At 45.3% G+C, this 27,085-nt stretch overlaps 1 protein-coding gene across 12 annotated transcripts; it reads right to left on the bottom strand.

Annotated features, from left to right (window-relative positions):
- Nucleotides 1-1,914: 1,914 nt before the first annotated feature.
- Nucleotides 1,915-26,771, bottom strand: UBAC1 (UBA domain containing 1). 12 transcript variants are annotated; one of them, XR_015703703.1, is made up of 11 exons: nt 26,327-26,769; nt 20,185-20,305; nt 18,034-18,107; nt 16,636-16,743; nt 15,450-15,567; nt 14,659-14,767; nt 12,805-13,057; nt 11,600-11,686; nt 10,534-10,672; nt 9,997-10,130; nt 7,817-7,956 (listed from the first exon to the last, which is right to left on the bottom strand). XR_015703703.1 is itself a non-coding variant. In XM_087753092.1 (11 exons), the coding sequence occupies exons 1-10, from the start codon at nt 26,462-26,464 to the stop codon at nt 9,156-9,158; spliced, it is 1,320 nt and encodes a 439-aa protein (XP_087609218.1). In that variant the 5' UTR covers nt 26,465-26,771; the 3' UTR covers nt 7,820-7,956; nt 9,145-9,155. The 12 variants fall into 12 exon arrangements, 8 of the variants coding, with proteins under 8 accessions (XP_087609222.1, XP_087609220.1, XP_087609221.1 ...); XR_015703705.1 differs by having other exon boundaries at nt 9,997-10,101; XM_087753092.1 differs by lacking the exon at nt 9,997-10,130 and adding an exon at nt 9,145-9,328 and having other exon boundaries at nt 7,820-7,956; nt 26,327-26,771.
- Between the last annotated feature and the right edge of the window lie 314 nt (nt 26,772-27,085).

Raw genomic sequence — 27,085 nt, 5'->3', positions numbered from 1 at the left:
GGCTCGCTTTCGGGCCATTTTCCAGGCCCAAACCACCGCAGCGACAATCCAGCGCGCAAGCGCGAGGCTCGGCTTTTGCGTAGTGAGAGAAAAGAATTTGCCCCGTTCGTTCTGCCCCAAACCCACCTCCCCTACAGCAAAGCATCCCCAGCAGCTTCCTGAGCTGCTGCTTCCTTTGGCTCATTCCTCTCTTAGAGTAAAATCACCGTTAAAAAAAAAATAGCGCGATCAAGCACAGAGCAAATGACTGGATTGCCACCGAGGGGCTGCAGCCCCGACCCCAGCGCGTGGGGCTGCCAGGGTGCGGGAGCTCCCCGGGGCAGCATCGGCCGCTTCCTCCCCTTTCTGCTGGAAGCCGCCCCGGGCAGCCCCGCTAGAGGAGCCAGCCAGGTGACCGTGCCGTATTCTACTCCTTTTTACGGGTTAGCGCGACGAGCGACTGCTGATCAAGAGCGAGCGTGGGGAGGGAGAAAGCCCGACGGCTGCCCAGCCTCCTGGGGAGGCGACGCGAAACCCCCCGCTGAGGGACCGGGGACGGCTCCCTTGCCGCGCCACGAGCGTCGTTAGCAACGGCGCACCTCGCCGATGCCAAGCTGCATTTGCACGGCCAAGCGCAACCCGTACTCACCGTCCCCACCCTCCGTGGCGCAGGCTCGGGCTGCGCTGGAGGCAGCTCCCGGGCTGAAGCAGCGGTGAGCCTCTCCCCTTATCGCTGCCCAAGAACGCCAGCAACGCATCTCCGTGCCGAAAGTGCGCTTCTCATCTCCAGAGCCGACAAACCCTACGCTAATTACAGCCCCTCCTGCTCCTGAGATGGCAGCACTTTTTAATTTTTAAGGTGTGGATTTCTGCCCGGACCTGCTGTACCAGTTTAGGTTCAGAAGTGCCATTATCTAATGATACACCACGAGCTGCTTTAAGGGTGGTTTTTTTTTGCTTTTGCTTTAAATTACTGGAGAGCTGGACCTTTGAACCATCCTGCAGCCAGCTGCAAATCCGTGCATTGCAAGAAACACGAGTCAAGGGCCAGCTGGCACCAATACCTGCATTTAACATCACCACGCTTAGAAACCTGCACCGAACAACAAGCATTTAGATGCCTCGTACGCTAATCCTCCGTCTTTCACGGGATGCAGTGAAAATTGCGCTGAACTCCTCAGCGGTGGCTGTAACGCAGCTAAATAAACAGGCCGCTGGCAGGTGCTCCTTGTCCTGAACTTTGGGGGAAAATGCCAATAACCTCACCTCTTCTTTAGGGAAATAACCTCAGGCATTCACGCTCTCCATCGGTTGCCTCCAAGGCAACGCCACGCACCTGGGCAAGGCTCGGAGGCGCTTCCCAGCTCCTTGCCACCGAGCCGGCAGCGGCGAGAAGGGCACTTTGGCTTCTGCTGCGTCCCACCCCACCACGCTGCCCGCTGCTCTTTGCTCGAGCTGTTTTCCTCAGGGAGGGTTCTCCTGTTGTGGGAGAAAAGGCTTCCCGTTCACCAGTCACCCACCATCAAGATAAATCCCTCCTAAATGGCACCAGTCCAGCACAGGGGATCACCACACCTTGTTTCACATAGCCCTTGCAACGAATCTTACCCACGCAACGTCTGGAAAATGGAGAGATAACTTCCAGGTGCAAAAGCGGCTACCCAACCAGGATTTTCTGCCCAGGTTTTGTTATAGGTTTGTTGACCAACTCTCGAAATATCTTATTTTCTGAGAAACAATTCTGGCAGTCTGCAGATAGAAGGAACATTCATAGAATCACACGAATCACAGAATCATCGAATCCCAGGTTGGAAGGGACCTCGAGGATCATCTGGTCCCACCTTTCTGGCAAAAGCGCGGTCTAGACAATGCCGTTGAACGATGTGGATTCCTAAACCTTCGCTGCTCCTGAAAATGATGGTTCAGAACACCTCGTAATAAATCAAAAAACTTTATTTTTAAGATATATTATAAATTTACAACACGCATAACATCAGTGTCTTCAGTGTGTATGTGCGAGCAGGTTTAAAGACTCAGCATCCATTCTGGTCTCGCTCGTGGGTACGACCTCTCCACAGGCTCAAGGTAGGCGGTTGCTCCAGCCTGGACAGGTCCGGCTTTGCTCACAACCTCGCCAACTTCCAGGAATATATTTCAGTCGACAACAGCAACTGCTTAACAGGACAACAGATCAGTAGCATTTCTTGCCTTTTTGCCTGGAGGGCTGCTGCAGGGAAGCAAAGCCCGCTGGTTTTCCCACGCGGGGAGAGGTCGGCGACCCACGTGAGCGCGTCCAGAACGAACCCCGAATTCCACAGGCTCGGTGACGGCCGCCCCAGTTAAGCTTCATAAAAGTAATGTTACATCTGAGAAGCAGCTGTGCATGCCACACATCAGTGCCAGTGCCATATAAAAATCATCATATGCTGTACCTAATTGTTTTATACACAGGTGAAATGAAAAATGTTAAGTCAGTACCTTGCAATATCATTTTACCGGTGCTGCTTTGTGGTAAGTGCTGGATAGCAAATCACATTCTTGTACAGTTCATTAAACTACGATAAAAATATGCAAATGAAGACTCCCTACAGGCCTCTTACCTGCTGCAACAAAGACACTTTGTTTTGTGGGGCTTGGTTTAAAACGTGATCCAATTTCTTCCCTCTCCCCAGCGCAAGATATAAAACTATACCCAAATTCAGTAAGAATTTAACGCATTTACATTTATGGAAGTTCCCGTGCTGCAAACAGGATCCGCATTGAAGACCTTCAAATCTAGGGCAAGAGGTCCTTAAAAAAAAAAACCCAAACCAACCCAACCCCTTTTGTTAGACCAAGATGTCAGGATGCAGGTGGGAACCACCACCGCGACAGCACGTTGACGTAGCCACAACGCACGCCGCTTGCCGTTTCCTCCGCGGGAACGCGGGCGTCGCCACGCTGGCCGCGCTCGCCGACTGCCCTGCCCCCAGCCACAGCCGGCACAAACCCTGCAGCAGAACCGGCCCGGAGAGGGGGATGCAGGCGGTGGTTTGCTTATGCCTCAAAGCACAAGGACTTGTGATGGGAGGGAAACACCCAGCTGCAAGCGCCGCTATTCTGTAGTTAATAAAAATGTTATTTATTAGAAGTAGAAAATCAGGGTATTTACTTTGGATGAAACCCTCGTTATCCTGTGCGCGCTACTTTTGTAAAATTGCCACTGAAGCAGAGATCACCGGTCACCTCTGTACCTCTTCCACAGGCAATATTTGCTGACAGTGTTACTATACATTCATTTGGTGCAATGCTTATTTAAACAACTTTCAAAATATATTAAAAGATCCTCAGCCCATGAATCACAATGCCTCAAAACCAAAAAATGGTAACAGTCCCAACTAAAAAGGATTTCAATAACCACTTAAGTGTTTCTTGGATATGAAGATCAATCTCCAAAAGACAAGTTTGGTTCCAGGAGAGCGAGGAAAGAAATGGGGGTCAAGGTTCTGGGCCACGTCTGCGAGAGAGGCTGCGAGCAGCCAAAAAGCAGCAACGAGCTGGAGGTTTCAGAGCTCTTGCAGGAGCGAACCTCGCACCATCCCAGAGGAGCAGGAGAGCACTGATGACCGCTTTAGAAACCGCGCAAGTTAATCTTCCAGCTGGGTGGAGAACAGAAGCGTCCTTGAAACGGTGTAAAGATCAGCGAACCGTGAAGTAGCTGGGTAATCTTGTGTGACCATTTCCACGGGGAGATGCAGCAATCTTGAAGGAAGACTCAGGCCGCTGCTCGCGAGGAGAGAAAGCCCGGCAGGCTCTTTGGACCGGGCCAGACACGAGAGGTTTATTAGGAGAGTTACGCTAGCTCAGTCTCACAGGTCAAGGCAATCAAGGCCCACATTGTGAAGTGGCCACTGGCATTTTTTTCCAAATATATCCCTTTAAATGCATCTCCTATAAAGAGAGTATAAATATGAAGCCCTGAGAACAAACTTCCATATAGTACATTTCTATTAAAAAATATCACTGTTTTGATGACAAAATTATAAGTTATATCTGTTTAAATAAATAGCTAGCTAGCTTTCAAGAGTCATGTAATACCAAACCATAGAAGATTGTCTGTATCAACTGATGGGGCAAAGAGCTAGCACTGTAAGACAGTCACTGCATCGCATGAGCCACCTACCACCCTGTTTCCTTACTTCCAAATATTCCCTTGACCACGTTATGAGACGCTTAACTATGACGCCTTTGCTAGTTATAACTTGAACACCAGAGATGCAAGCACAGGACTTGAAGCTGTAAATCCTTACTTCTGTGAGTAGTTCCTCCTCACAAAACTTTTTTTTTTTTTTAAACAAAACCTCCTGTTCCCACATGCTTAGGGACCTCTCACTGGCCCACAGCCCAGACCCACCAGTCCTCTGCCCTTCAGCCACAGAACAGGCCAGTTTATCACCAGGGAAAGCTCTTACCACGCACGCTCCTTCTGCCTGGAGACCCATCTGCACAATAGCTGTGATCTTTCAGGTTTTCTTGCAGGTTTTGTAAGAACTGGGATAATCAAGGCCTTTGTGGGCACAGCGGACTCAACTCCCCCCTCCGTTTACTGTGCTGAAGCAGCAGCACACCCAGGTGTGACGGGGGCACACAGCTCCCTCGTCTGCCACTAATTCACACCCTAACACCACCACTGATGTCCTGATCAATTCCGCAAGTGTCTGTTTAACCACAAGGGTAGTTTTTGTTTGTTTTAAATCACCTCCTATGCCTTGCTGCAAACATCACACCTCCGAAGTTCTGTCCACTGGAGACTGAAGTTCTTGAAAGACAAGCAGGACTATGTTAAAGCCATACCAAGCGCGATGACTGGCAGATCAGGAAGAACACAGTCTCCAACACTTCAGCTGTGTAACTGTTGAGCTCTGGAATAATGAAATCCAGAGCTAACCACACATTCTCAAGCCTTCAAGCATTTTAAAGATGCAGTATTCCTTTATCCCTAAGGGCTCTAACTGCTGCGGCAACACCAGGTTGTGTTGTTGAACCTGGGCATTCTTACCGTCTTCTAAATACCTAAGCACGACTTGCTTTACTGATGCTTTTTTCCTCGCTTTATAAGAGGTTCAGTGGCACTGATTCTGTTCTGGCACACCAAGGGAGGCAGCTCCGGTAACTTTTATCACCCTGATCAAACTGACACCGAAGCACACGCACAGTTCAGCACCAGGTCCTGGCAGTATCGCGCTCCGATCCCGCTGCTGTGGGGCTGACGCAGAGATACACAAGCAGCAGAACCCTTACCCTTAGACGTGCACGACTCTGCTCCTCCGAAGCAGGTCAGACACCGGGTATCAGGAAGGCACCCAGCTTCAACCCCCTCAAAGTCAGGGAGCTGCTTCAAGCCCCTCATCCACATTGCCCTGGCAGCAGCAACAGACAGTTCTGGGGGCAGCTCCTCCCATGCCAGCAGAGGCAAGATGGGTTGCTCACTCTTGCCCTATGGCTAGTCACCTAGGTTCTGCCAGCAAACCAGATGCCAAACCTTTAGATGACTCTAAAGTTGCCAGAAGATCCTTGTCTGGTCTGTCTAGAAGCTCTACAGCCACTCCAGAGTCTGATCATGTATCACTGAAGTCAAAAGAAGCATTTCAACAAGCCTTCATGTTCTTCAAAGACCAAGACTGCTACCGACGTATCTGTTTGGTAAGTCTGAACCTGTACTTATTCATTCAGAAGCCAACCCCCCCCAAACCACAGGGTAGCTTTTCCCAGCTTTGTCTTCTAAGAACATTCATTAAAAGGCATATTTAGAAGAATCCTGATTGGTAGAGAAGGACATGTACCTCTAAACATTAAGAGCTTCAAGTAGTAGTGTCTTCTGGTAGTATTACGGGCAAAAAGCTTCAGGGAGTAAGAAAAAAAATGGACAAAATAATCAAAACCTTTCATAACACTACAACATTCAGTCACAACTACTCACGAGTAGTTGTGCTGAACTCAGTGGGTTGCAGGATCAGGTTCCTAGCTTTTGCAGTTCTAGGACGAGGTTACAATGTCATGTCATGCTGTCGATCTGCTCTTAGCAAAACTCCAGGACAATGGTTTTACCATCCAATTTGAACAGAAGAAGCATCTCTATAAAAAGCTTGGAATTTCTAAATGTAGAAGTAAATATTTCAGCAGTCATGAACTGTAAAGCTTCATATGAACTTACAAATAACAACAAAAAAATTATCCTGGGATAGTAAGTCAAGATAAAAATCTCATGCTGTTTGATTTTCCCACCCTTCATATTAATGATGTGAAACTGGCAACTTCAGTGCCTTGACTGCATAACAGCGTAGATTAGATGCCAAGTTCAGGCCAAAACTTGTTGTAGGGTTTCGGGTTGCATCTTGTTGCGTTTTTGTTTAATAAACCCAACTGCACAAGAAAACCACCCACACTTAAAGAGGGGACTTGCAGAGCTCTTGGGGACCTCTCTGTTCGACAGGACACCTTTGTGCTATTTAAGGACAGGGTCTCCATCTGGTTACTCTGCATTTTGGAGAGGCAGATCTTGCCTAGCCTGCCTTCCCAAACAGGGCTGTGAAACGCAAGCCGTGGCAGGGATTATGACAGATGTCAATCACGTTTCACTAACTTGAAAACAAAACACATTTTTGTTCAGCCTGTTAAAAAAGTAACACCTGCAGAGCCCAATGATAACAAAAACTAGCTGGACAGTCACCGGTGAGTTCTGCTCTTAAGAGCTCCCAACTCCTGTCTGCAATCTCAAGTCAGTCTTCTAACAAAATAGGAAAGACACAGCCTGACATCCTTGGGATTTCCAAGGTAAAAATAAGTGTCAAGAAAACACACTTCTATCTCAAAGAAGATCATAATTTCAAGCGTGCTTTTAAATACGTTAAACAAGATAAAAACCTAAGCGGTTCTGCTTCTTTACAGATCACCAATGAAAAACCCATGCAAATTAGTTGCTTTTTTGTAAACCGGTTGAAACAAAGTCAAAAAACACAAGTCTCCCTTTCCAAAACTGTGCACATAAAAATGGAAAAAACCCACTACGTGAATATATCCCTCCTTGCACTAGGAGATGGCAGAGCATGAACTTATGAACTGCAGCCTACTTGAGAATCCAAGCCTTGGTGTAGCGAGTTCTGTCGTGAAAGAGATACTGCATCTTTAACGTAGCTGACGGAGAATCTCCTACAAGTATAACCACTGTGGGACTGCAACAACACTAACGCAGAAAATAAATAGGAAAAAGTAATGCTATTTATTAAAAGAATTCCATCTCTGAATTATTCTGTTTAAATTATAATGCAAGATAAACAAGTTTGGATAGAAATGTGCTTGCTCTCCCAATATTTGGACTTTTAAAAAACATTTCCTAAGAATCAATTTAAAAAAGCATTTCATAATTTGATATAGCCATAAATTAATACTGTATGGAGATGATTAATATCCTATGCTAGTGGTCAGTGACCTTTTGTAAACACTAGCCAGATGCTAGCAAAACTGGCTAGAAAACTACTGCCACAGGCCTTTTTAACAAGCATTATCATATTTCTTTCCAACAATCAGATTCTTAATTGTTTTCACAAAACCTTTTCCTATTTTTTGATATACTTTATTTTAAACCTAATACCTGAAAACATAAACAAGTCTTCAAACCTCTTCCACTAACACTAAATCCACAAGGCAATTAGCTTCGGTTGGCCATAACTACATAAGCTCTCGTGCGAGAGACCCATTCAGGCAGGATCTCCCCCACCCCCTTCCATCTGCCCCCCTCCCCAAACAACCCGTGCACCCTCCCGGTGAGGAGAAGGTGAAGCGAGGGACAGTAGGAAGCGGCACAGTGGACTGGCATTCCCCTCTACGTGCGATTCAGTGTCTGGAAGATTCGAGAGATCTGTAGCATGACGGGCCCAGTTTCTGGATCGTTCATCCACTGAGTGCTGTTCAAGGGGTTTTCAAGCATATCCTCGAAGGCTGCCAAGAGATGGAGATTGCAACACTCAATCCTTTAGTCAAAGGCTTCAATGTTTGGGATGCTTCAACAACAGGACAGTTAGAAATAGCTGCAACTCAAAGGCCGTGGGCAAGCATCACCCCAAAATGGGAATACACATCATACATTTACCATTCGCCCTCCTAAGTCTCCACAGACTGGGATGCTACAGGCTGTTAGGCTTTCCCCATTGCTCAGCATTAAATTCACTGCAGACAGAGGGTGATTAAATACTCAGCCTGGATTATAGTCCATCTTACAAAACCTCAAGGACATAGGTTTGAAGAGCTAAAGCCTTTGCAAATGTCTACATGCAGGGAACATGCTATGCAATTCATCCATTTATGAGACCCATCTTAGATCTGGGTCATTTGCTGCCAACATTCCTATGGGAAGACTCTTCTGTAGCTCCAGTCATCTGATCAAAGATTCTACCCATCCCAGCCTAAATTTCTTAATGGCTAGTTCTTGCACCAGTATCTTTCTCCCCCCGGTACCTAACCAAGGCAGTTCACAGAAAGCACTCTTACCCCCTTGCCTCTGTTACCTTTGCTTTCCTATGCTGCGCTTTGGCTGTCCTACGGCTACTCTCTCATAACATTCTCTGAGAAAACCAAGCCAGCAAAATAAGAAGGAGGTATGCCAAAGGCTACCCAGGAATAAGCAGCAGAGCCAGTGAAAGCGTAGCCCCTTAAGCCCCCAAATCTCAGAGCTCTCTCTTTTCACAGATGCCGCTGGAGCCAGAAGGGAAGCAGCATCTTCCCCCTGCGCGGCATGTGCTTTCTCCTTCCTGGTGTTCGGAGAGTAGAGGATGTCGGGGAGGCAGCCAGTTCCACCTGCCCAGACACAGGCAGAAGGGGAAAGGCTGTCTGTGAAGAACCATCACCTCCATTTCTGAACAGTGACAGCGATCCAAATATTTAAGAGCATTCTTTTCTTTCTATACACATCTGTCTTTGCAATAAGCTTTTTTTTTTAATATGCTCATTTTCACTCTTCTACTTATATTGAAGGAACCAGACAGCTACTGCAAGAGCTAAGCTGCAAATTTGGCAGAAGAATGGCCCAGGCAATAATTTATAAGCCTTATGACAGACACTGAGCTGGACTACTGGACATATGGAGCAGTCATTATGGAACAGGACAAAAAAAGCAGTTGCACATCTGACCTATTCAGAAGTCACCAAAATGTCAGTGTTGTAAGAGTCTGGCAGACCGGCACCAAGGTCAGCGTCTTAATTTTCCCAGGAGCGTTAGTGTACAAAGCTCCAACTGACATTAGCGGGAGCTGTAAGCACCCAGCACCTCCGAAAGGCTCATCATTAATACCTTGCTCAAGGTCATGCAGCATGCCTACAGAAAAGCCCAGAGTAAAGTACAGATCTCACTTTTCACCACTTTAACTATGTTCTTTTACAAAGACTCAAGAGCTTAAAACTGAAGCTTTATCAACATTCTGTAAGTATCTAATTAAATGCAAACATTCATTATTAAAAGCTGTGATATAAGCAATTTGCAGATGTATCATTAGGAATATATTCTCTGATGTTCATCCCAGCTTTACAAGCGCGTATAATGGCATTTCGTTTTCTATTTATATTCTGAGCTGCAGTGTGGAACCGTCGTTGGAAATGAAGAGACCATTTGTTCAGAAATCAGGGTGGGAAGGTTCTGCTCTTGAATTATTTAAAGGCTTGCAAACTCTCCTAATTACATTTAAAGCAGTATTTTTAAAAGCTCTCTTGGAAGAGCTGCACATACCCCCTTTATTTAAAAGCAAGCCTTCAAATAAATTTTGAAGCCAAAGACTAAATGCAAAACTTTCTATATACATCACAGAGCCAATGTCATTCTTCTGTACTGTCCTCTAGCGTCAGAGGGACCAATTCGGCAGAGATTTACGTTTCCCTGTCAGGGTCATCAGCTGGGTACTTGCTGTGCTCACAGCCTTTCTGACCATGAACACACAGACTTCACCACAGAGCTGAAAGCCAAGTAGGGGGAAGTGTATTTTCACATACGTTATCTCAACTTTGATAGGCAAGGCCTTAGCTCAGACTTCTTGTTTGGTTACTCTTCCACAAGTTATCTTCCGTCTCAATGATCAGGCCTCAGCACACAGCAAGCTGTACAGCAGGAGACAGCCTTGTTTTTTCTGTCAAATAATCAGAGTTCAGACAGACATTCCTGATTTTTCCCCTTGTGGCCAAAGGGAGCACACAAAAGGTCTCCTAAATCCACAAAAGTGTTGCAGCCAGCAGCTATTAAAGTTCCGAGTTCAGCAAGTGTAATCCGGTAGCCTGGGGAATTGGTATCACTTCTGGGACAGCCCCAAGTTCTGTTCTGGGTTTTGCTGAGTTGCAGTATGAAGCAAACAAACAATACAGCTGCTGAAAGTGGGGAAAAGGGTACAGAGCTGCACCTATCCTACAAAGCACGCTGTCATCATCCAGTCTCAGCTCTTATTTGCTAGCAGCTACAGAGACAGTATGTATATATACACAGTGTGTGTGTGTGTATATATATCTATATATATCAGGAACCCAAGCAGGACTTACCTAGTAGAGTTTTAGGGTTGGTTAGCCCTAACTGTACCACTGGGTTTTCTAAGATGGCTTGGAACAGAGGGCTATTGGTGTCAATTCCCTTATCTAAGTCCTCTGGAGAAGGCTTTCTGTCTCCCAGCAGCCATTCACACTGAAAGAAATCACCAGGCACAACAGATTTCGTGATCGGTTCCATCAGAATGAAAGTGTCTCAAAAGTTTTGACAATGTGTCACATTAAAAATATTTTTTCCTCTCACAGTAAAGACAGAGCTATACATTTCACACCAGATTGCTATTCATTTGCGTGTTGCTCCCAAACCTTTACTTCAATGGGAACAGCAGCAGTGCCTGGTTTGGTAATAAAATTATACCAACTTTGGATGTTTCAAAGCTTGAGTAAGATACCGCACATCTTCCCTATGCAGTGCCTCAAAGGAACCCTGTCAACATGGGTACAATCCGTCAGCCTGAAGTACCATCCAGCCCAATATCCTCTGACAGTAGCCAGCACTGGATGCTTAAGAGAAGACTCCTTGCCTATCAGCTGTGTCCACATAATTTTCCTTAACATACCATCCACTAGCAGGGGACTAATCAATCTTTAAAAACTTTCATATTTTTTGATTCCATAAACTGTGGAATACATTGCTGCAGAATGGTACTTTACATACCGCACGGCTTGACTCTCTTGCTTCATCGTTTATTCCTGTCCTTTAATCAGTTATTAATTATTGGGAATACCATCTCCTTCTCATGATAGCATAATCTCTTTTGCAGACTCCCTCTTTTGAGGGAGTTTCTCAAAAGCTTTTTGAAAATCCACATATGCTATCCCAACCAGATCAGCCTCAACCTCAGGCACACTGAGTTCCTCCTAGTTCCTCTAAGAAGTCTAAGCCCTTTGTATTCCTGTTGTATATCTAATTTGAAAGAGGCACAGAATATATAGTGCTCATTTCATCTCCAGTAACAGTTGGGCTTTCCGATAGATCAAAATATCAACCAATTCAATGATGAAAAGAATCAGTTGAGCAGACTATTACAGCAATAAGGAACAGAAACGACATTGTACTCACGGCTGCATTTTGCTGGTTGTTGTTTACTCTGAGTGCATCTACCACTTCTTTTTCATCAAATCCCATCTCCATCAGGGCAATGACAGCCTGTATTAGATTTGCACAGATTAATAAATGTAACATTTAAAACAGAAATGAGAACAATCACATCCTTTCACCTTCTGTGCAGGAGCTTTTTGTGGAGTAAAAAAGCTCCATTGTTTCCATTTGTAGACCACTAAGTAATCTAATCCACAAAGTCTTCAAATACTCTATATCAAAAGTGCCTTTATTATGGAAGAAAAAGTCTTAAGAGCAAAGGTAGTTCCTATCCTCAGCCCTGAAAGCTGAACGCAAGGCAAAGAGCAAGTGTACCTGGGGTAGAAAGGAGAAGCGCAGGACAGAAACACCTTATTTTAGAACTTCTCTCATGTCACAAAGCTTTGTTCACATCTCACTGACAGATCAAGCTCCACATTCATTTGCAGTTCTATTCACTCAATTTAATTTTACTTCCTGGATTATTATATTGCTAGTGAGGGTTATGTATTTAGACAGGCATACCTAGATATTGTTATGAGAATGTTTAATCATTTAGAAATTGTACTCAGGTCATCAAATACATTTGCAGCTTTTGACCAAAATCACAAGAAACAGCTAGCTGTAAAAGCAAAGCGTTGGATTCTAAAGAGCACCTCCTGGTGAATTTACAGCGTGATAACACCACATATTTTCACTTCAGCTAATACTGTGTTCTGAAAAAAGGCTAACTTCTGAATTTGCTGCAAGACTTAAATCTGCTGGTGATACTTTTGCTTGCTCCCTACATACAATAATGCTCTTCTGTCCTTTTCTACAGCAAAAGGACATACTCCTCTGCTGCAACCCTTCCTTCCCATGCAGCAGTCATAAAAAGCAATGCCAGGAGTCTGGCAGCTCATTTCAGTCCGATCAGTTAATTTTCAGGTGCAGAAGTAACAGTGTGAGTAATTTAGATACTGTTCTCTGAGACAGCGATGCATTAATTCGGTACTATCCCTTTCAGCAACCTGAATTTAAACAGTCCCTGAAGACTTCCACTAAAATACTGTCAAGCCAGCAGAACATACATCTTCCCAGATGTCCCATTTCATTTATTAACTAAACATTTATTTCGATTACAGGGTGCCCACACAGTCCCTTCCAATCCTAACAGTTACATAAATAGCGAGATAAACAGCCCGTACCCGTGGGTCTGGACGAAACTCTCTTTTCCTCCGGATCTTCTTGAATATTTCTGTCAGCTCATCCTTGGCCTCTTCCCCACCTGCTTCTGAACTAGGACCTGCAGTCGCTTCAGCAGAGGATGCACCAGCTTCAGCGGGGGATGCACCAGCTACAGCTGTGGCTTCTGATGGAGTCTGACCTGGAAGTGGAGCATCCACCGTAGGGTCATCTGCGTGTTCTATCAACCACTCCATGGCCTGTGTCACTGACATACTGAAAAACAAATTAAAACACGAGGGTGAGAAACACTCCAGACGTAGTGTTCCACACACATTTGCCTTTGCATTTATTCCCGTGGTATACTGACTTGCAGGTTAACTAGCATCTGAAAAATCATAAATAAAGTTTTGGAGCAAATCCCAGAGCACCTTAATTCTCTGTGCATACCGGCCACTACAATCTTCACTGAAGCCAGGAAGACAGAGGAATGAAGTTCAACTTGGACAGCTGCAACCCAGATTTTAAAAAGGCATTTCTGAGGGAGTTGCCTTATTCTCCACGTCACCTGCTCTATTTCATAGAATCGTTTAGGTTGGAAAAGACCTTTAAGATCATCAGGTCCAACCGTTAACCCAGCACTGCCAAGCCCACCGCTAAACCATGTCCCTAAGCACCACATCTACGTGTCTTAAATCCCTCAGGGATGGGGACTCAACCCCTTCCCTGGGCAGCCTGTGCCAGGGCCTGACAGCCCTTTCACAACAAACACTGACTATCTGCAACTGTCAACAAAACTGCAAACAAAGCACTTTCCAAATTTACATGGAACCGCCTCTCAGATGCAAGCTGCTTTGTTGTTTAAGGAGATCTATCTCAGACACCCATCCGTCCAGTGGTCAAGGAATGCCATTAACAACGCAAGAAAGAGGGTGAAAAACATTACATGTGCACCACATGCCTTCAGCGAGAGGAAAATTCAACACTGGCAATTACACCTGGACATGTACCACTCCGACGTAAGAGTCAATCTGTGATGCCTCAAAGGAGCAGCCAGGCCAAGGGAAGAGAACACCATGACGATAACACGGCCACTCGCTATCCACTGCGAGTGCTCAAGCTAAGGGATCTTCCCAATGAATACAGGGGAAGGAAGAAGAACGATAGGGCAACTGAAAATGTAATTTCATTTGACACACGGGAATTATGACATGTTCATAGAAAGGAGAGGGAAGCCTTTGCCTATTTGGCTTTTCAGTTACAACATGAAAGATGGAAGACATCGGGGGAAAGCGTCTTTTTGAGCCCAAAGGGAGAGATGCTGGAAAAAAGTGACTGGAATATGTTGTGGATTCTCTATCATCAGAAATTTTTGAGAATGGCCTAACAAACTCCTCTCAGGAACGAGGCAGTACAGCTGATTCTTCTTAGGAGGTAATGCAGTTCTTCTCATGTCCTATTTTCCTACAGTTGCTGTCTGGACTTTACAATATTCTCGGAATGGTTTTAAAAGACCAGCTTCAAGTATTTTTCTACAGCTGAAAGACCAGTGTGGATGGGCTAGGTTTGCTTTTTTCTCTGTAAAATCTGAATTCTAAAGCAGAAGAAAATGCGAGTTTAATATTTGGAAATAGCGCCAGCCTGGCAGCCTCGCGAACCACCGACCAGCTATTCTTTCCAGAGCAAGTACAGCACTGTTTCCCCTTCCCTGTGCCATCTGCACCTGCGCGCTGCCTGAGACAGCGCTGTTCTTTGAGTTAATGCTTTTTCCAACCTAGTTTCAGGTGACCCACATAAGGATACTTCAGGAAAAAATGCATTTTTTTTTTTTTTAACCATATCAAGTAATTTACAGGCAGTGTGCTGAGTACACTTACTGATTTAATCGAAGGGCTTTGACAGCTCTGCTTTCTGGAAACCCCATTTCTGTAAGCTGTCGCAGAGCTATCTCATCCACTCTGTCTTCCTCATCCTCATCCAGCATGGCTACACATACACAAACAAAACAATGTTCAGATTGACTTCAAGCTAAAATAAAACCCTTTCTCAATGGAATGGCATGTGTTAAGTTCAAACCCCATTCTTCTCTTCCATCCCTGCTTTTGTTTCTGCCCCGAATTTGCTATCTCATCATTTAATTTGCTGCACTCAGCTTGGTCGGGCTCAGATAGATTCTTCCAGGACAAAGACTTTGTCCAGATGCGTTCAAGATCTCAAACGAAAGACAGCTAACTCTCACATTACCATGGTATTTCCACGTAAGTAAATATATAGGAGATTCATTGAAGATCCATTTATCTAGAAACAATGTTGGATCTGGTTGTAGCAGATCAAGGGCAAGCATTTCCCACAAACCGAATCAACAGCTACACTTTCTCCTCATTTTACTATCTCCTTGTGCATTTTCAACTATTCTCTACCACCCCTGAAGTGCAACTCGTGAAGTTTTCCAACTTTTTCACTACTAATGATTTTTTTTTAAATGCAACTTCTCATCCATCCCTGAGGGACCTTACAAATTCATGAGTTTTATACAACCTATCCCCACGAGGTGAAATCTTTGCCACAAAGTTTGTAGTAGCTTTGCTACTCTGCAAGCGCACTCTTCTGCTATAGAAACAACCAAGTTCCCAGGATTGAGCTAGTAACCATAAAGACACGTTCATACCATTTGCCTTCTTAAACAGTTCAACTGCATCTGGGTTCAGTGCTAGCAATTTCTGTGCAACTTCTATGAGAGACACTAATATCTTCCGGAGCTCTGTCTGGAACTGCAAGAAAGGAAACTGTCAAAACATTTAGACAGGAAGTTACCAGACAGCATTAAATCTTAATATATCTGTTGTTAGTACCTCAGCAGTAGTCTGGCCCCCTGTACAGAAGGCTGCTTTATTAGGGCTTTATTTTCATTGTTTAGTCTCTCAAGAAGCACTGAGCCTCTCCTGTGAAATGCTACATGTAAGTAAAAGCTACTGGCAGAAAGTTCCTCTTGTTTCTACCCCAGCTTGCCACCCAGTACCACCACACAATGTGCAGTGTCCAAGAAAACTCATTGCTTCACAGAAACACTTTGACTCCCACCTTGCAGAAGCGCTGTAAGACAACAGTTAGAATACCTCCGTACCAGTGCTACTTGCTTTCTGTGAACCAGTGAGCCTTCCTGGTCTACGACTTGCTTTTTAGCAATCTCAATTTGAACAACAGAGATCAAAGCTATTTTCTAAACGGAAGCATCACAAATTCCTTTCAGTTGGACATTTGTGTTTAAAAATGCCACGCTCAGTAGGTCATGTGGGCCATTAAACAGCTTAAATGCCAGCTGTCCCCTTTAGGTTACCAGGGCACTCTGACAGCATGCAACTTGTAGGCACATTCCCTGCTTCATACCCCTACTAGTACAGAAGGGTAAAAGTAGCCCCCACACTGCTGGAGACACAGTTAGAAGCATTACAGACTATCAGCATTCAATTACTGAAGTCAAAATTTATGCCTACTTTCTCCTTTCAAAACCATGGAAGAGAAAAAGCCCACTGCAAACACCTGAACTATTTAAGACTGAAGAAATAAAAGCCCTAACTTCACGTTTGCCAGATCCTGAATATGTTTACTGAGGTTTTCCCATGGACAAATAAAACATCTAAAATAATAATTTAGAACAGAGTGTTTCATTATCACTAAATAGTATGACCTGCGTCTAAATCTTAAGCTATCTACTTTAACATACATTATATACATCTGAATTTCTCTTACAGAGAAAAGAGAATCACATTCGCATGTAAGAGAAAAGGTTATACATGATAAAAGCCTGTTTGGATGTTAGCGTGCGAGTCAAAAAAGTCAAGTCTAATACTTACATCCCTCATGTTGTGATGGGCCACGGTGCGATCTACATTGCGAGAGGGCAGATTTGCAGTTGCCTTGAGAATAGCATCCTTATCAGGAGCTTTCTGCTCTTGTTTCCTCTGAAGGATAGGAAACATGATCAGGTTTCATAACGCATTATCCACAGAACAGAGAACACAGCACAGCGGAGAGCAGTTTCATGTTCTTCACCAGGGCATCAAGCAGTGCTCTGTAACTTGCAACTAAGAGAAACAGCAGTCTAGCAATACAATGGATTAATAGCACCAGTATCATTTGCAGTTATAGAGCAAAACTGGACCTGTTGGGTTGCCCCACTTTCAGTCCTTCTACTTATTTCTGTTACCTGAACACGCAGGGAAATTCCAGCATAAAGAGGGAAAGTGATGTATCAAACACGGAGAGAACTCAGAGGCCTCAGTGCCCAGGACCATATTTTGCTCCCCATGGTCTGCTCACAGCACGCTCTCTTCAAACCCAGGGATTGTCAAGAGATGTACCAATACTGGGCACAGACTAACACTTAACTGCTTAAGACTGGAAGCGCTTCACCACTTCCAAGTATCACGCGGAGATATATGGTGCTTTGGATTTTCAGTACGTGCTTATAGCCCAGGACAAAACATAACAGGGTACAAACTATAAATATTTCCCAGTCTTATAACTTGTGCTCTTACAGTGACGTTCTGCACAGCAAGACCATACTGAAGAGAGAGACATACACCAATACCTACAGGAAGGGATACAGAGACATACACCAATACCTACAGAAAGCAAGAAGAAACAAAGCTGTGCAAGGACGAAGCAGAGAGACCTAGGAATTCACAGTGTCAAGCACAAGCGTTGCTCAAAGTGTTTACGTGATAACATCAACTGCAGTACCACTCGTGCATAAGCATCATGCTAGGCGCTGCTGACCCTCAGTAACAATTACATTTCAATAAAATAAAATTAAAAAAGAATAGTAAGGGGCCAACACTCCAGCTCTAAAGACCTGGTTAAAGGGTGACAAGCCACACATAGCTAAAGACAGAAGACAGCCTGACAGCAAGTCAACATATTTCTATCGGGTTTTCAAACAGAGACAAAGCAAGGCACTTGCTGAACTACGCTTATACGGTTATTAGACATTTGTGCAAAGATCAAATCTATACCACTTCCACAGAGTGTATCTGCATGTCTTATTGTAAGGCAAATGTTCTCATAATCAAGGCTAAAAATGTAAGATCAGCTTCTTCAAAGTTTGGAAGAAACATGAAGCGATTTCCCTAGAATTTAACTGGCAGCATTTGCCTCTACAAGCAAAAAGAGTACACCACAGTAATCCTTCCCCGTATCATTCATAAAGCAGTTAATCAAAACGGCCAAGTCAAGAAGTCTTTCAAACTCACTTTCTCCTCTGCTGACACATCTGCCATTTTGGGGAGCGGAGGTGGCGCACGCTTCTTTATTAAAAGCAAGACATCTAGAAAAACAATGATACTGAAATACATTAGAAAGTAACGTGAAAACAGGTCGTGTAAGATACTTCACAAACTCAGGTTTTCCTGGAGATGAATTTTGTATTAATTCTACCATAGCATCAGATCTTTTTCACACTTTAAAACCTGCATGGCTTCACACACTCCCCTTCAGTGTTTGCAATTCCTTGGTGCACAGTGAATTCAAAACACGGTCCAGCATTAGTTATGCTTTGCCTGTTACTGGTTTCTTCTCCACACACAGCACTGTTAAGGAAAGGGTATTACAGGCTCCAGTTGTCTTGTACGTTAATAGTACAGCAATTGGCTCATGATAATAAGAAAGCATCAACACTTTCAGTGCTTCCACTGAGAAGGAAGCAGTAGAGACAGGCCACGGACGGTTTTTAGTCTAAGCTGGGGCCTTCCAACCGCAGCAAGGCAAGCACCAAGCTTCAACAAGAACTTCCAGTATCAGGCTTCAGCTCACCTTTGTGTGAGAATGGCAGTAGAGCGATTCACAGGGCAAGTCTCGAGGGCAAATAAGTCTTCAGTCTTAGATATCCCACCTGGCACGAGCTTGCTTTGGACTTTTAAGACTAAGTTTCCCCTTACAAGGCACCCTTTTTCTAGAGATCGTGTAATACTTTACAAGCTTCTAGCACCTCAGTTACTACCACATACATTCGAAGGGTGGAAAGATGCAGACACACTGATTAGAGCCCAAAACGGGGCTGCACAGCATCTGCAGTCCTTCAGCCAGATACGGCCTGACACACAGTTTTTAGTCCATTGTATTAAGCAGGTAAAAAGCAAACAAAGCACGCTTTGCACAACAAGTTTCCTTGGTCTGGCTCGGCACATAACAGCCAAGAGCAACAGCAGGTGAAGGCTGGTAACCCTCATTTGTCCAGCTGATCAGAACACGAAAGGATCCACACGCTGACTCTTGGCTGCCCTGTGCAGTCAGTCGGTGGCAACCAGCTGTTGGCTGCAATCTTGTCTCCCTGACAAGCACGGCACATGGAAGGTAGAGCACATTGCAGAGGGAAAAGCAGCGAAGAAGCATTCGCCTGACAGCTTACTATGACTACACAGTTAATACTGCTTAGCTGCTGCAAACTGCAATTCAAAACTCTGTAGGAGCCGGCACCTCGCCTAGAAATAATACACCACCATCAGCAAAAATGCTGTCCCTCGCCTTTGCCTAAGATGGCACTTCTCAGCTCCTGCTCAGCTCTAAAGGTGATAGGTGACGACACTGCCTTGGAAGAGAGACCAAACTGCTCGTGTTCATAGCAGCAGTTCTCCAGCCTGCATGAACTCAGGCAAAAACCCAGGAACTCTACTCGGGCTGAGCTTCTGGTTCAGCCAACATTTCGGTCTACAGCAGTCCTGCTTCTCTCACTTTCTGCACCACTGCCCTCTATCTCCAGAAGGTGCCATTAAGCTGTCTGGTAAAAACCGACTCCAGCTATCATCTTTAGATCTTCTTTTGGTTCACATTAATCCTTTACACTTTTCAAGTTCAAGAACAAATACATACCTTACATACTCTACCATAGTCAGTGATACTACAGTGTGATGGATTCTGACCTCCATTTGCAGAGGACAGAACGAGATCTAAACTGCAGACACTCAGATACGCTTCAGCAACGTCCTTCTGCCTGACCTGGAGACCTCAAGACCGACCCCAAAAGCATTGGGTTGTCTTCTTGGAATACTCAGATGTGATAACTATTTCTGAATGATAAATGCTGCCCTGGAGGTTTAAAAAAGTCCTTTAAAAGGCAATAAAGTAATCTGTTTAGCTTATCAACTTAATGAACACTCCTAATTCCTTTTCAACTCATAAAAGGAAGAGTGAAGAGAAGCAAACTGCTCAATGTGCTTTCTCTGGGGGGGGGGGGGGGGGGGGAAAAAAAAAAAGTCTTTTTTCCTCTTCCTTTTTTGCCACCTTATTAGTTTCCTGTGTCAAAGCAGAGAGTAGATATTAAAAAGGTTACTGTTTGGAACTCGCCAAATAGTGAAACACAATCTCATGTTTCCAGGCTGACAGGATTAAAAAACAGACAGTCTTACCTCTATCTTGAATGTTTTCCTCCAACACTGTTTTTGTGTCTGTCAGCACCTTCTCAGAAGTAGCATGTATCAACTTATGATGTGTCACAGTTTTTGGATCCTCCAAGCTCCCAGGTACACACTGCAGAAGATAATAAATATTGAAGATCAGAAGACAGAAATAAGCCTACTGCATGAATCACTGCACTTTGCACTTAAGATTCTCCATGTACAAACCGTGCCATCACTTACTAGCTTCTTAATAGCTTAAGTAACAGCACAATACGCTAGAGGCCAGTGCACAGGATATATTTTTTGAAAGAAACTGTGGCTTGAATTGTGCTGTAAGGATATTGACTGTCGTAGGTTTCTACCTGCATATCCAAGCTCCTGGCTGGGAAGAATAATCAACAACAGGAAGGATTCTAGTGGTCCTTCCTTGATGCTGTTAAATTAATAGCTACATCAGGGAGCTGGACTCGATGATCCTTACGGGTCTCTTCCACCTTGAGATATTCTGCAATTTCAGTTCCAACTGATTATGATGCTCTAAAAAACTTCTTTAAATAGCCAGTTTCAAAGACCTAACATTACAGCCCAACTGCCCCAAATGAGCCCTTCAAGGGCACCAGCCTGTGTGAGTGGATTTATACTTCTGTAGTACAGTACAACTCTACCACACTTAATTCTGAGTACTTGGTCCTATACTCAGGCCTAAGGGATCTGGAGCAAAGCAAGGATGCTCTAGGACCCACAGCTACATTAATGCTCCAACAGACCGCTAAGGTCACTCGCCCTTAGTGAGAAGTCTAGGGGTAGCAATTAGTACCATGAACAAAGAATGCAAATCTACAAAGAGCATCCAGTGTTTTTACAGAAGGGAAGGCTATAATAACGCAGCATATTTCTCATTTGTAACTAGGGTCAAAATAGAGGAGAGACTCTGCTTCATCTAATACTTACTATTAACACACAGTCAGACTAAACAAGCAACTGCCAGCAGTGATTTTGGTATACTTGACCTTTAACTGGGAAGGGAACAGCAGCTTCTGCACCTTGTTTCAAGCTGAACTCAACGGATTTGGCTGCTGGAGCCCTAACCTGGGTTCCTGCTGAAAGCGCTGGACAAAAGTTACATTCACAACTTTTCTTCCCAACCATACATAATCAGCATACAGTAGATTTTTTCATATATGAATGTTGTGCTCAATTCCTCATTACAATTCTAAATGGTATGTCCATTAATTCACTAGAAAATCAAGTTCAAATCCTGAAAAAAGAGCGCGTGCACACACCAGCCTTGAGCTGACTCATCTTCACACCAGAGTGGCTCCCAGATCCACAGTGATAGATTTCAAGAACATTACATCAGTACATCTAGAGGCTTCTAATTTGTTTGAGTGGAAAAAGAAAGCATAGTGGTTGCAATTCCAGAAAGGCAAAATTAAAAATAACAACCTACCAAACCCACAAAATTGATGCTGCTGTTCTCGCCACAATAGGACACTTAATACTGACCTCACCTGCTCTGCCCACAGAAAACAGCTTTTAATGACACTTCTTTCAGTACATGTTTCTACCAAGCACTTTTACCGTGTCTGCAGAAGAGCGCGTTCACGCTTCACGTAACAGAGCCATTTCCAGAAACCCCACTGAAATCGCTGCTTCACTTTGATGTAGCATTTAGTCCTGCTCATCATCACATGTATCACCAGCCTCCCTCAAAGGAATCCTTTTAGTCCATCATCACCTTTCCTGCTGCAACTGCAACTGATGAAAAACTCAGCTACCTGCTCCTTTTCCAAACGTAACACACTCACTTTCAACGTGGATCTTCAGCTCCTCATCTGAACTTCTGTACAGTTCTGATGCCTCAATAAGATTGAGGCGAGAATGTTTTAGTCCTGCTTTGTATAGCAGTAACTTCTTACTAATCCTTCAGCATATTAACTGCTGAACAGAAGCCAAAAAATGCATTAAAGCCTAGAATCAGCTGGGAGTACCTCCTGTAATTGATCTGATAAGTTATCCAAAACGCGTAAGAGTACATCAGTGGAACATCTCCTCTCCGAACAAGCTCAAAATATTACTGTTACAGATCCTGAGAGTCAGATCCCAAAAGGAAGAACTTGAAAATGGGAGCTGGAAGGTGCATGTTTGGGGCGGGACGGGATGGGACACGACACGACCTATTATCCATTTTTTCCCCTAGCACATATAAGGGGGGGTGCGTGTGTGCGCAATCGTAATACTTACTAATAAGGTGAAAGAGTAAGTGAAAAAATAAAAGTTGCTGTTTTAAAAGAAAAGTCCTGTGGACACCTATTCTTACCTCCTGTTCCTCTAACCACTTTGTTACCAACTGCATAGAACAGTAAGGCATATTTACACAGTACATATATCAGAAAGACCGCTCAGTGAAATACTTAGCTTATCTTACCGTTTTAACATGCCCTGGAAATAAAGAGGCCATCTTAACAGGCAATGCCTCTACTAGCTCTCAACAGCCCACCAGGGAACTACCACCACTAAACATCAGATCTCACTGGAATCTTGCTTCATGAGAACCATATCTGCCAAAACGCAGTATTTTTGTATTAAATACAATGCTTTAAAGCATAACAGAAAACATCTTCCTGCCCAGAGAGAGAAGAGCACTGGTAACGCACAGGAAAAGCAGTGAGGGGGAGAGGAATTCCCTGCGCAGTGCAGAGGAAGCATCTGTCATACAAGCGAAAGGCAGCAGAGAAATCAGGGTGCACCCTGAAGCCGAGAAATCGGGGTGCGCCTCGCTGCCCCGGGGCACGGCTGGGGTTAAGGAGCACTGCTCCCCTGGCAATCAGAAGTGCAGCACGCTGGGGAAGATGAGCTCTCTCTCATCTTCTTGTACAAAAGGATTGTAAGGAGGGGATCTGCTGTTTCATCATTTTGCTTCCAGCATAAATATTTGCATTTCTTTTTAACACGAGTTTAGGGCAAGCTGCTTTGCCAGGCAGGTGAGAAACCTTTGTTCACAGGTGCCTGAGCAACTGCTGAGGTTGTAAGCCTTGGTGATGCTAAATACTATTTGCAGAGCCTGGAATCCTGATAAACCACAAGGCTTTCTGTTTGTTTTTAAAATAAGAAAAAGCCTTTTTTGTTTGCTTTTATTAACAGAAATGTTTGAAAATAGTACTGACACTCCCTACTACTAAGCTTGGGTGGCTTAAACCACCTGCGTCCCTCACAAAGTATCCAAAACATGCCCAGGGGCATGAACCTACCTTATCTTTGTACTCTGAGAACTAGCACCTTGCATCTCTGTTCTACAGATACTCCTTATCATATCTTAAAAGCTGGACAAGTATCACTGAAGCAGCTTAAGAAAAAGGGGAACAGAAGCATTAAAAGCTTGCCCCACGCTGCCAGGAAAATTACAGGTAGAGCTTACATCCACATACAGCCCACGTTTGTGCATCCGAGGTGCGTGAGCACAATTTACATCAGTATTTCAGAAACACTGCTGAGCCTCAGCAAGAAGCAATGGTCTCTTGTGATTAGAGTATCAGAACCAAGACTGTTGACAGCACCTGCACCTTATGGTGTGAATTTCGGGGTTGTCCTGTGCAGGGACAGCAGTTGGACTCGATGATCCTTGCAGGTCCCTTCCAACTCAGGACGCTCTACGATTCTATGACCTCTGGCCAATGCAGCGCTGTCCTTGGACTGTCAACACTGGGCACAAGAGTTATGGATCATAAAAATATTTAAGTTAAGCTTGAGTTTCTGTGGTTAAGCTGACCCTTCTCAATTCTGGTTCTGAAATGAACAGCTGTTTTTTAAGGAAGCCACAGGAGAGCTCAGGGCCTGCTCTTGCTGAGATGGTGGGGCCTTGTGCAGGGACAAGTGAACGCTTTGATGGTGAAACTTGAGTTAAAAAATACCTAGGAAGGGAAACAACTTATTATCAGTATTAGTTCACAGACCACATAGACAGCATTACTGAAGGCAGCAGTTTAACAACGTGTAATCACTACTAAAATGTTAGGGTCAAGAGATAAAACCAGTGGGAGGGTTTTCTTTTTTTCCTTCATCTGTAACAAAAAAAAACATCAAAAGTGACACATCAGAGATCAGTAAGCATTTGAATGTTATGGAGGGAAAAGTGGTCACCTTCCTAGTTCAAATCTCTTACAAATATTACCTTCCTCTGCTTCCCGAAAGAATAATTTCAAAGACTTTAGGGAACATAATCAGCATCTTACAAGAGCTGGCTGCATAAATTATCTCAAGGTGCTACCAAGATTCACTGCAACATACCCATGATCAGGAGTCATGATTTTTCCATTTCTATTTTTCCCTTCCATAAAACTATATATTATCCATAATGATTATGCAAATCCACACCATTAGCACAAAGCAGCAAGGAGAATGAAATCAAACATCATGCCAAGTTATCAATTGTCTCTGCCCTGACTCGCACTGCAATGCAAGCATCTATTCAATTAAGCTTCCTGATAATTAAAGGCCTTTCAGCTCTGCACATATGCATGTAATCATTACCCCACCCTGTTCTGGCAGTCTTTGCACCATTCTGCTGCTTAATCCCTCAGCTGTGCTGCAGGGGGACAGGAGGGGAGCACTAGACTTCTGGCAGGAATGTGAAGCGTGGGGAGCCCTGCACCCCGCTGCTTTCAGCAAGGCACCCCCGTTTTCCCTCAAGAAGGATCGCACCCACCTCTGGGAAGCAAAGCCAAATGCAGCCCTGCTCATCCCTAAATCAAACAGCACTTACAAAGGCTACGGGACAAGAAAAACTGTGACCTGTAGTTTCCAGAGGTTCTAGCCGAGGGCAACCAAGCAGCAGGCCCGAGGCAGAGGGCACCTGGGTGGCTGCCCGCCCTTACTTCACCACATGCTCATTCAGAGAATAAAACCTTTTACCCTTCAAATGGGGGTTAAGTAATGACTTATTACAGTTATGTTCTTCTATCGCAACTGTGTCTTATGGAAAAAAGTCTTTGCAAGACTTTGAAGACAAAAACGCCACTATTAAATGCAGTTCAGTAAATCGCGCTCCCAGAGATGGGAGTAGAGGCTCTTGCTTTTGCCACTCAAGACTTACACGTCTCTCAGCAAGAAATTCAGCAGGTTATGACTCAAGCTGCCAGACCACACTGTGTTGATTCCAGAACAACAGACTTTGGGACAGTCCTGGTCATGGGTCACAACCTTACACGCTGCTGTTGTCAATCATGGGTTTGCTTCAAAGTAAAATGCTGTCATGGCAGATATTCAAAATTCAGTCCAAGAGTTTTGAAACCACTGGCTTTAACATTTAACACCCACAAATACACCAGTGGTAACTGAGCATGTGAGTACAAAGAGCCTGTGTTTTCCAGCTCAACTTCTACAGACGGTGCATTTTTGCACGTTTTCTCTTCCAGACGGTGATTAGTAATTTACCCTTTGAACACCTCCATTAAGACCTTACTGCTTAGAGCACAGGGAGAACATCAGAAGAGCCTATTACCTCCCCACCGAACACCCCGCTAGCTATTGCGCCAACACAGGGTAAGGTTGTACTAAGACTTTTTCAAAAAAGGGAAGTTCTCCACCAGTTACTACTTTCCTCGTTTGTTCTTAAATAGAAACAACAAGCAAACCAGGCCATAATTTCTGAGGGGAAAGCATCAGAAGCCAGTTCACCAGTCTCTTGCAACGCATGGTCACCAGTTCATAACGCGCACGCAGGAGCTGGTGATCTCTAACGCTACCGCAAAACACACGTGCCAAGTTCTGTAACTAAAGGTTGCAAAGTTATTTCCCCCCAAATCCTCCTCTTCCAACACACATTTTCTTTCTATATAGAACAGTTTCACGTAATTCAGGGGGGTGGCAGACACGGCAAACCGGGAGACCACAACACAGAAACACTTGTTTATGTGAGTTACTTTAAAAAAAAAAAAAAAAGACGTTTACAGAGCGCTGGAAAAATCTGTCCTCCTCCTCACACGGGGACCCGCCTGCCCTACCCCCGGCCGTAACTCCAGCCCCGGCGCACCACACGACCCAGCGCACCCGAGGGCTTCCCGGGGGCACCGGGCAGCCCCAGGAGCCCGCCGGGGGAGCCACGGGCCCCGGGGAGGGGACGCCCCCCCCCCCCCCCCCGCCCCGTCCTTACGTGCTTCAGGCATCGCTCCTTCAGCTTCTCCACCGTGGTGTCCTCGGGGACCTCCTCCAGCCACTCGGCGCCCTCCATGGTGCAGACATGGAGCCTCAGCACCTTCCCCGCGAAGATCTTCTCCTCCTGCACGAACATCGTCCCGGGCCCTGCCGCCGCTCTGCCCCGGCGACGCCTCACCAGGCCCCGGGCACCGCCGTGCGCCGGGTCCCGCGCTACCGCCCGCCCATGAAGGTGACCCCGCCAGGCCCGAGGGGAGCGGCGAGCTCGGCCGGGCCGCGCTGGGAGAGGGGGAGCTCGGTGGGCCGCTGGCGGCCTGGCCTCGCCCGGCCCGCCGCGCTGCCCGGCCCCGCCGCCGCTCCTGTCAGCGCCCGGACCCGGCGCTCCCTCCGAGGGGACGGGGGCGCTCCCGCGGCGGCCGGAACCGGAAGGGCGTGGTGCCGCAGTGCGTGCTGGGAGATGTAGGTTTTTTTTCCTGCGGCGGCGACGGAAGCGAGGGCCGCAGCGGCCCCGGGCGGGAATAAACGCCGCGCCCCCGGTGCGCAGGGGAGGCTTTTCGACGTTTATTAACGGCTCCGCGACGGGCGGGGCGGCGCGGCTTAAAACAATAAAAATAATTTATTTTTAAAAAAGTGTTTTCCCAGTGCACTCTGGGAACCGCAGTCTCTCCCTCCGCCCCGGAGCACTGTGGGAGGTGTAGTCCTCCGCTCCCGGTGCACGCTGGGAGCTGTAGTCCGGGGCGCCGAGGCGTCGGGGCCC

Source organism: Nipponia nippon, unplaced genomic scaffold (genome assembly GCF_047370975.1).
Source record: "Nipponia nippon isolate SJK-2023a ecotype South Korea unplaced genomic scaffold, ASM4737097v1 scaffold_16, whole genome shotgun sequence".
Lineage (NCBI taxonomy): Eukaryota > Metazoa > Chordata > Aves > Pelecaniformes > Threskiornithidae > Nipponia > Nipponia nippon.
The sequence above is the reverse complement of the archived record's forward strand: the minus strand, read 5'-3'. Positions and strand labels throughout refer to the sequence as shown.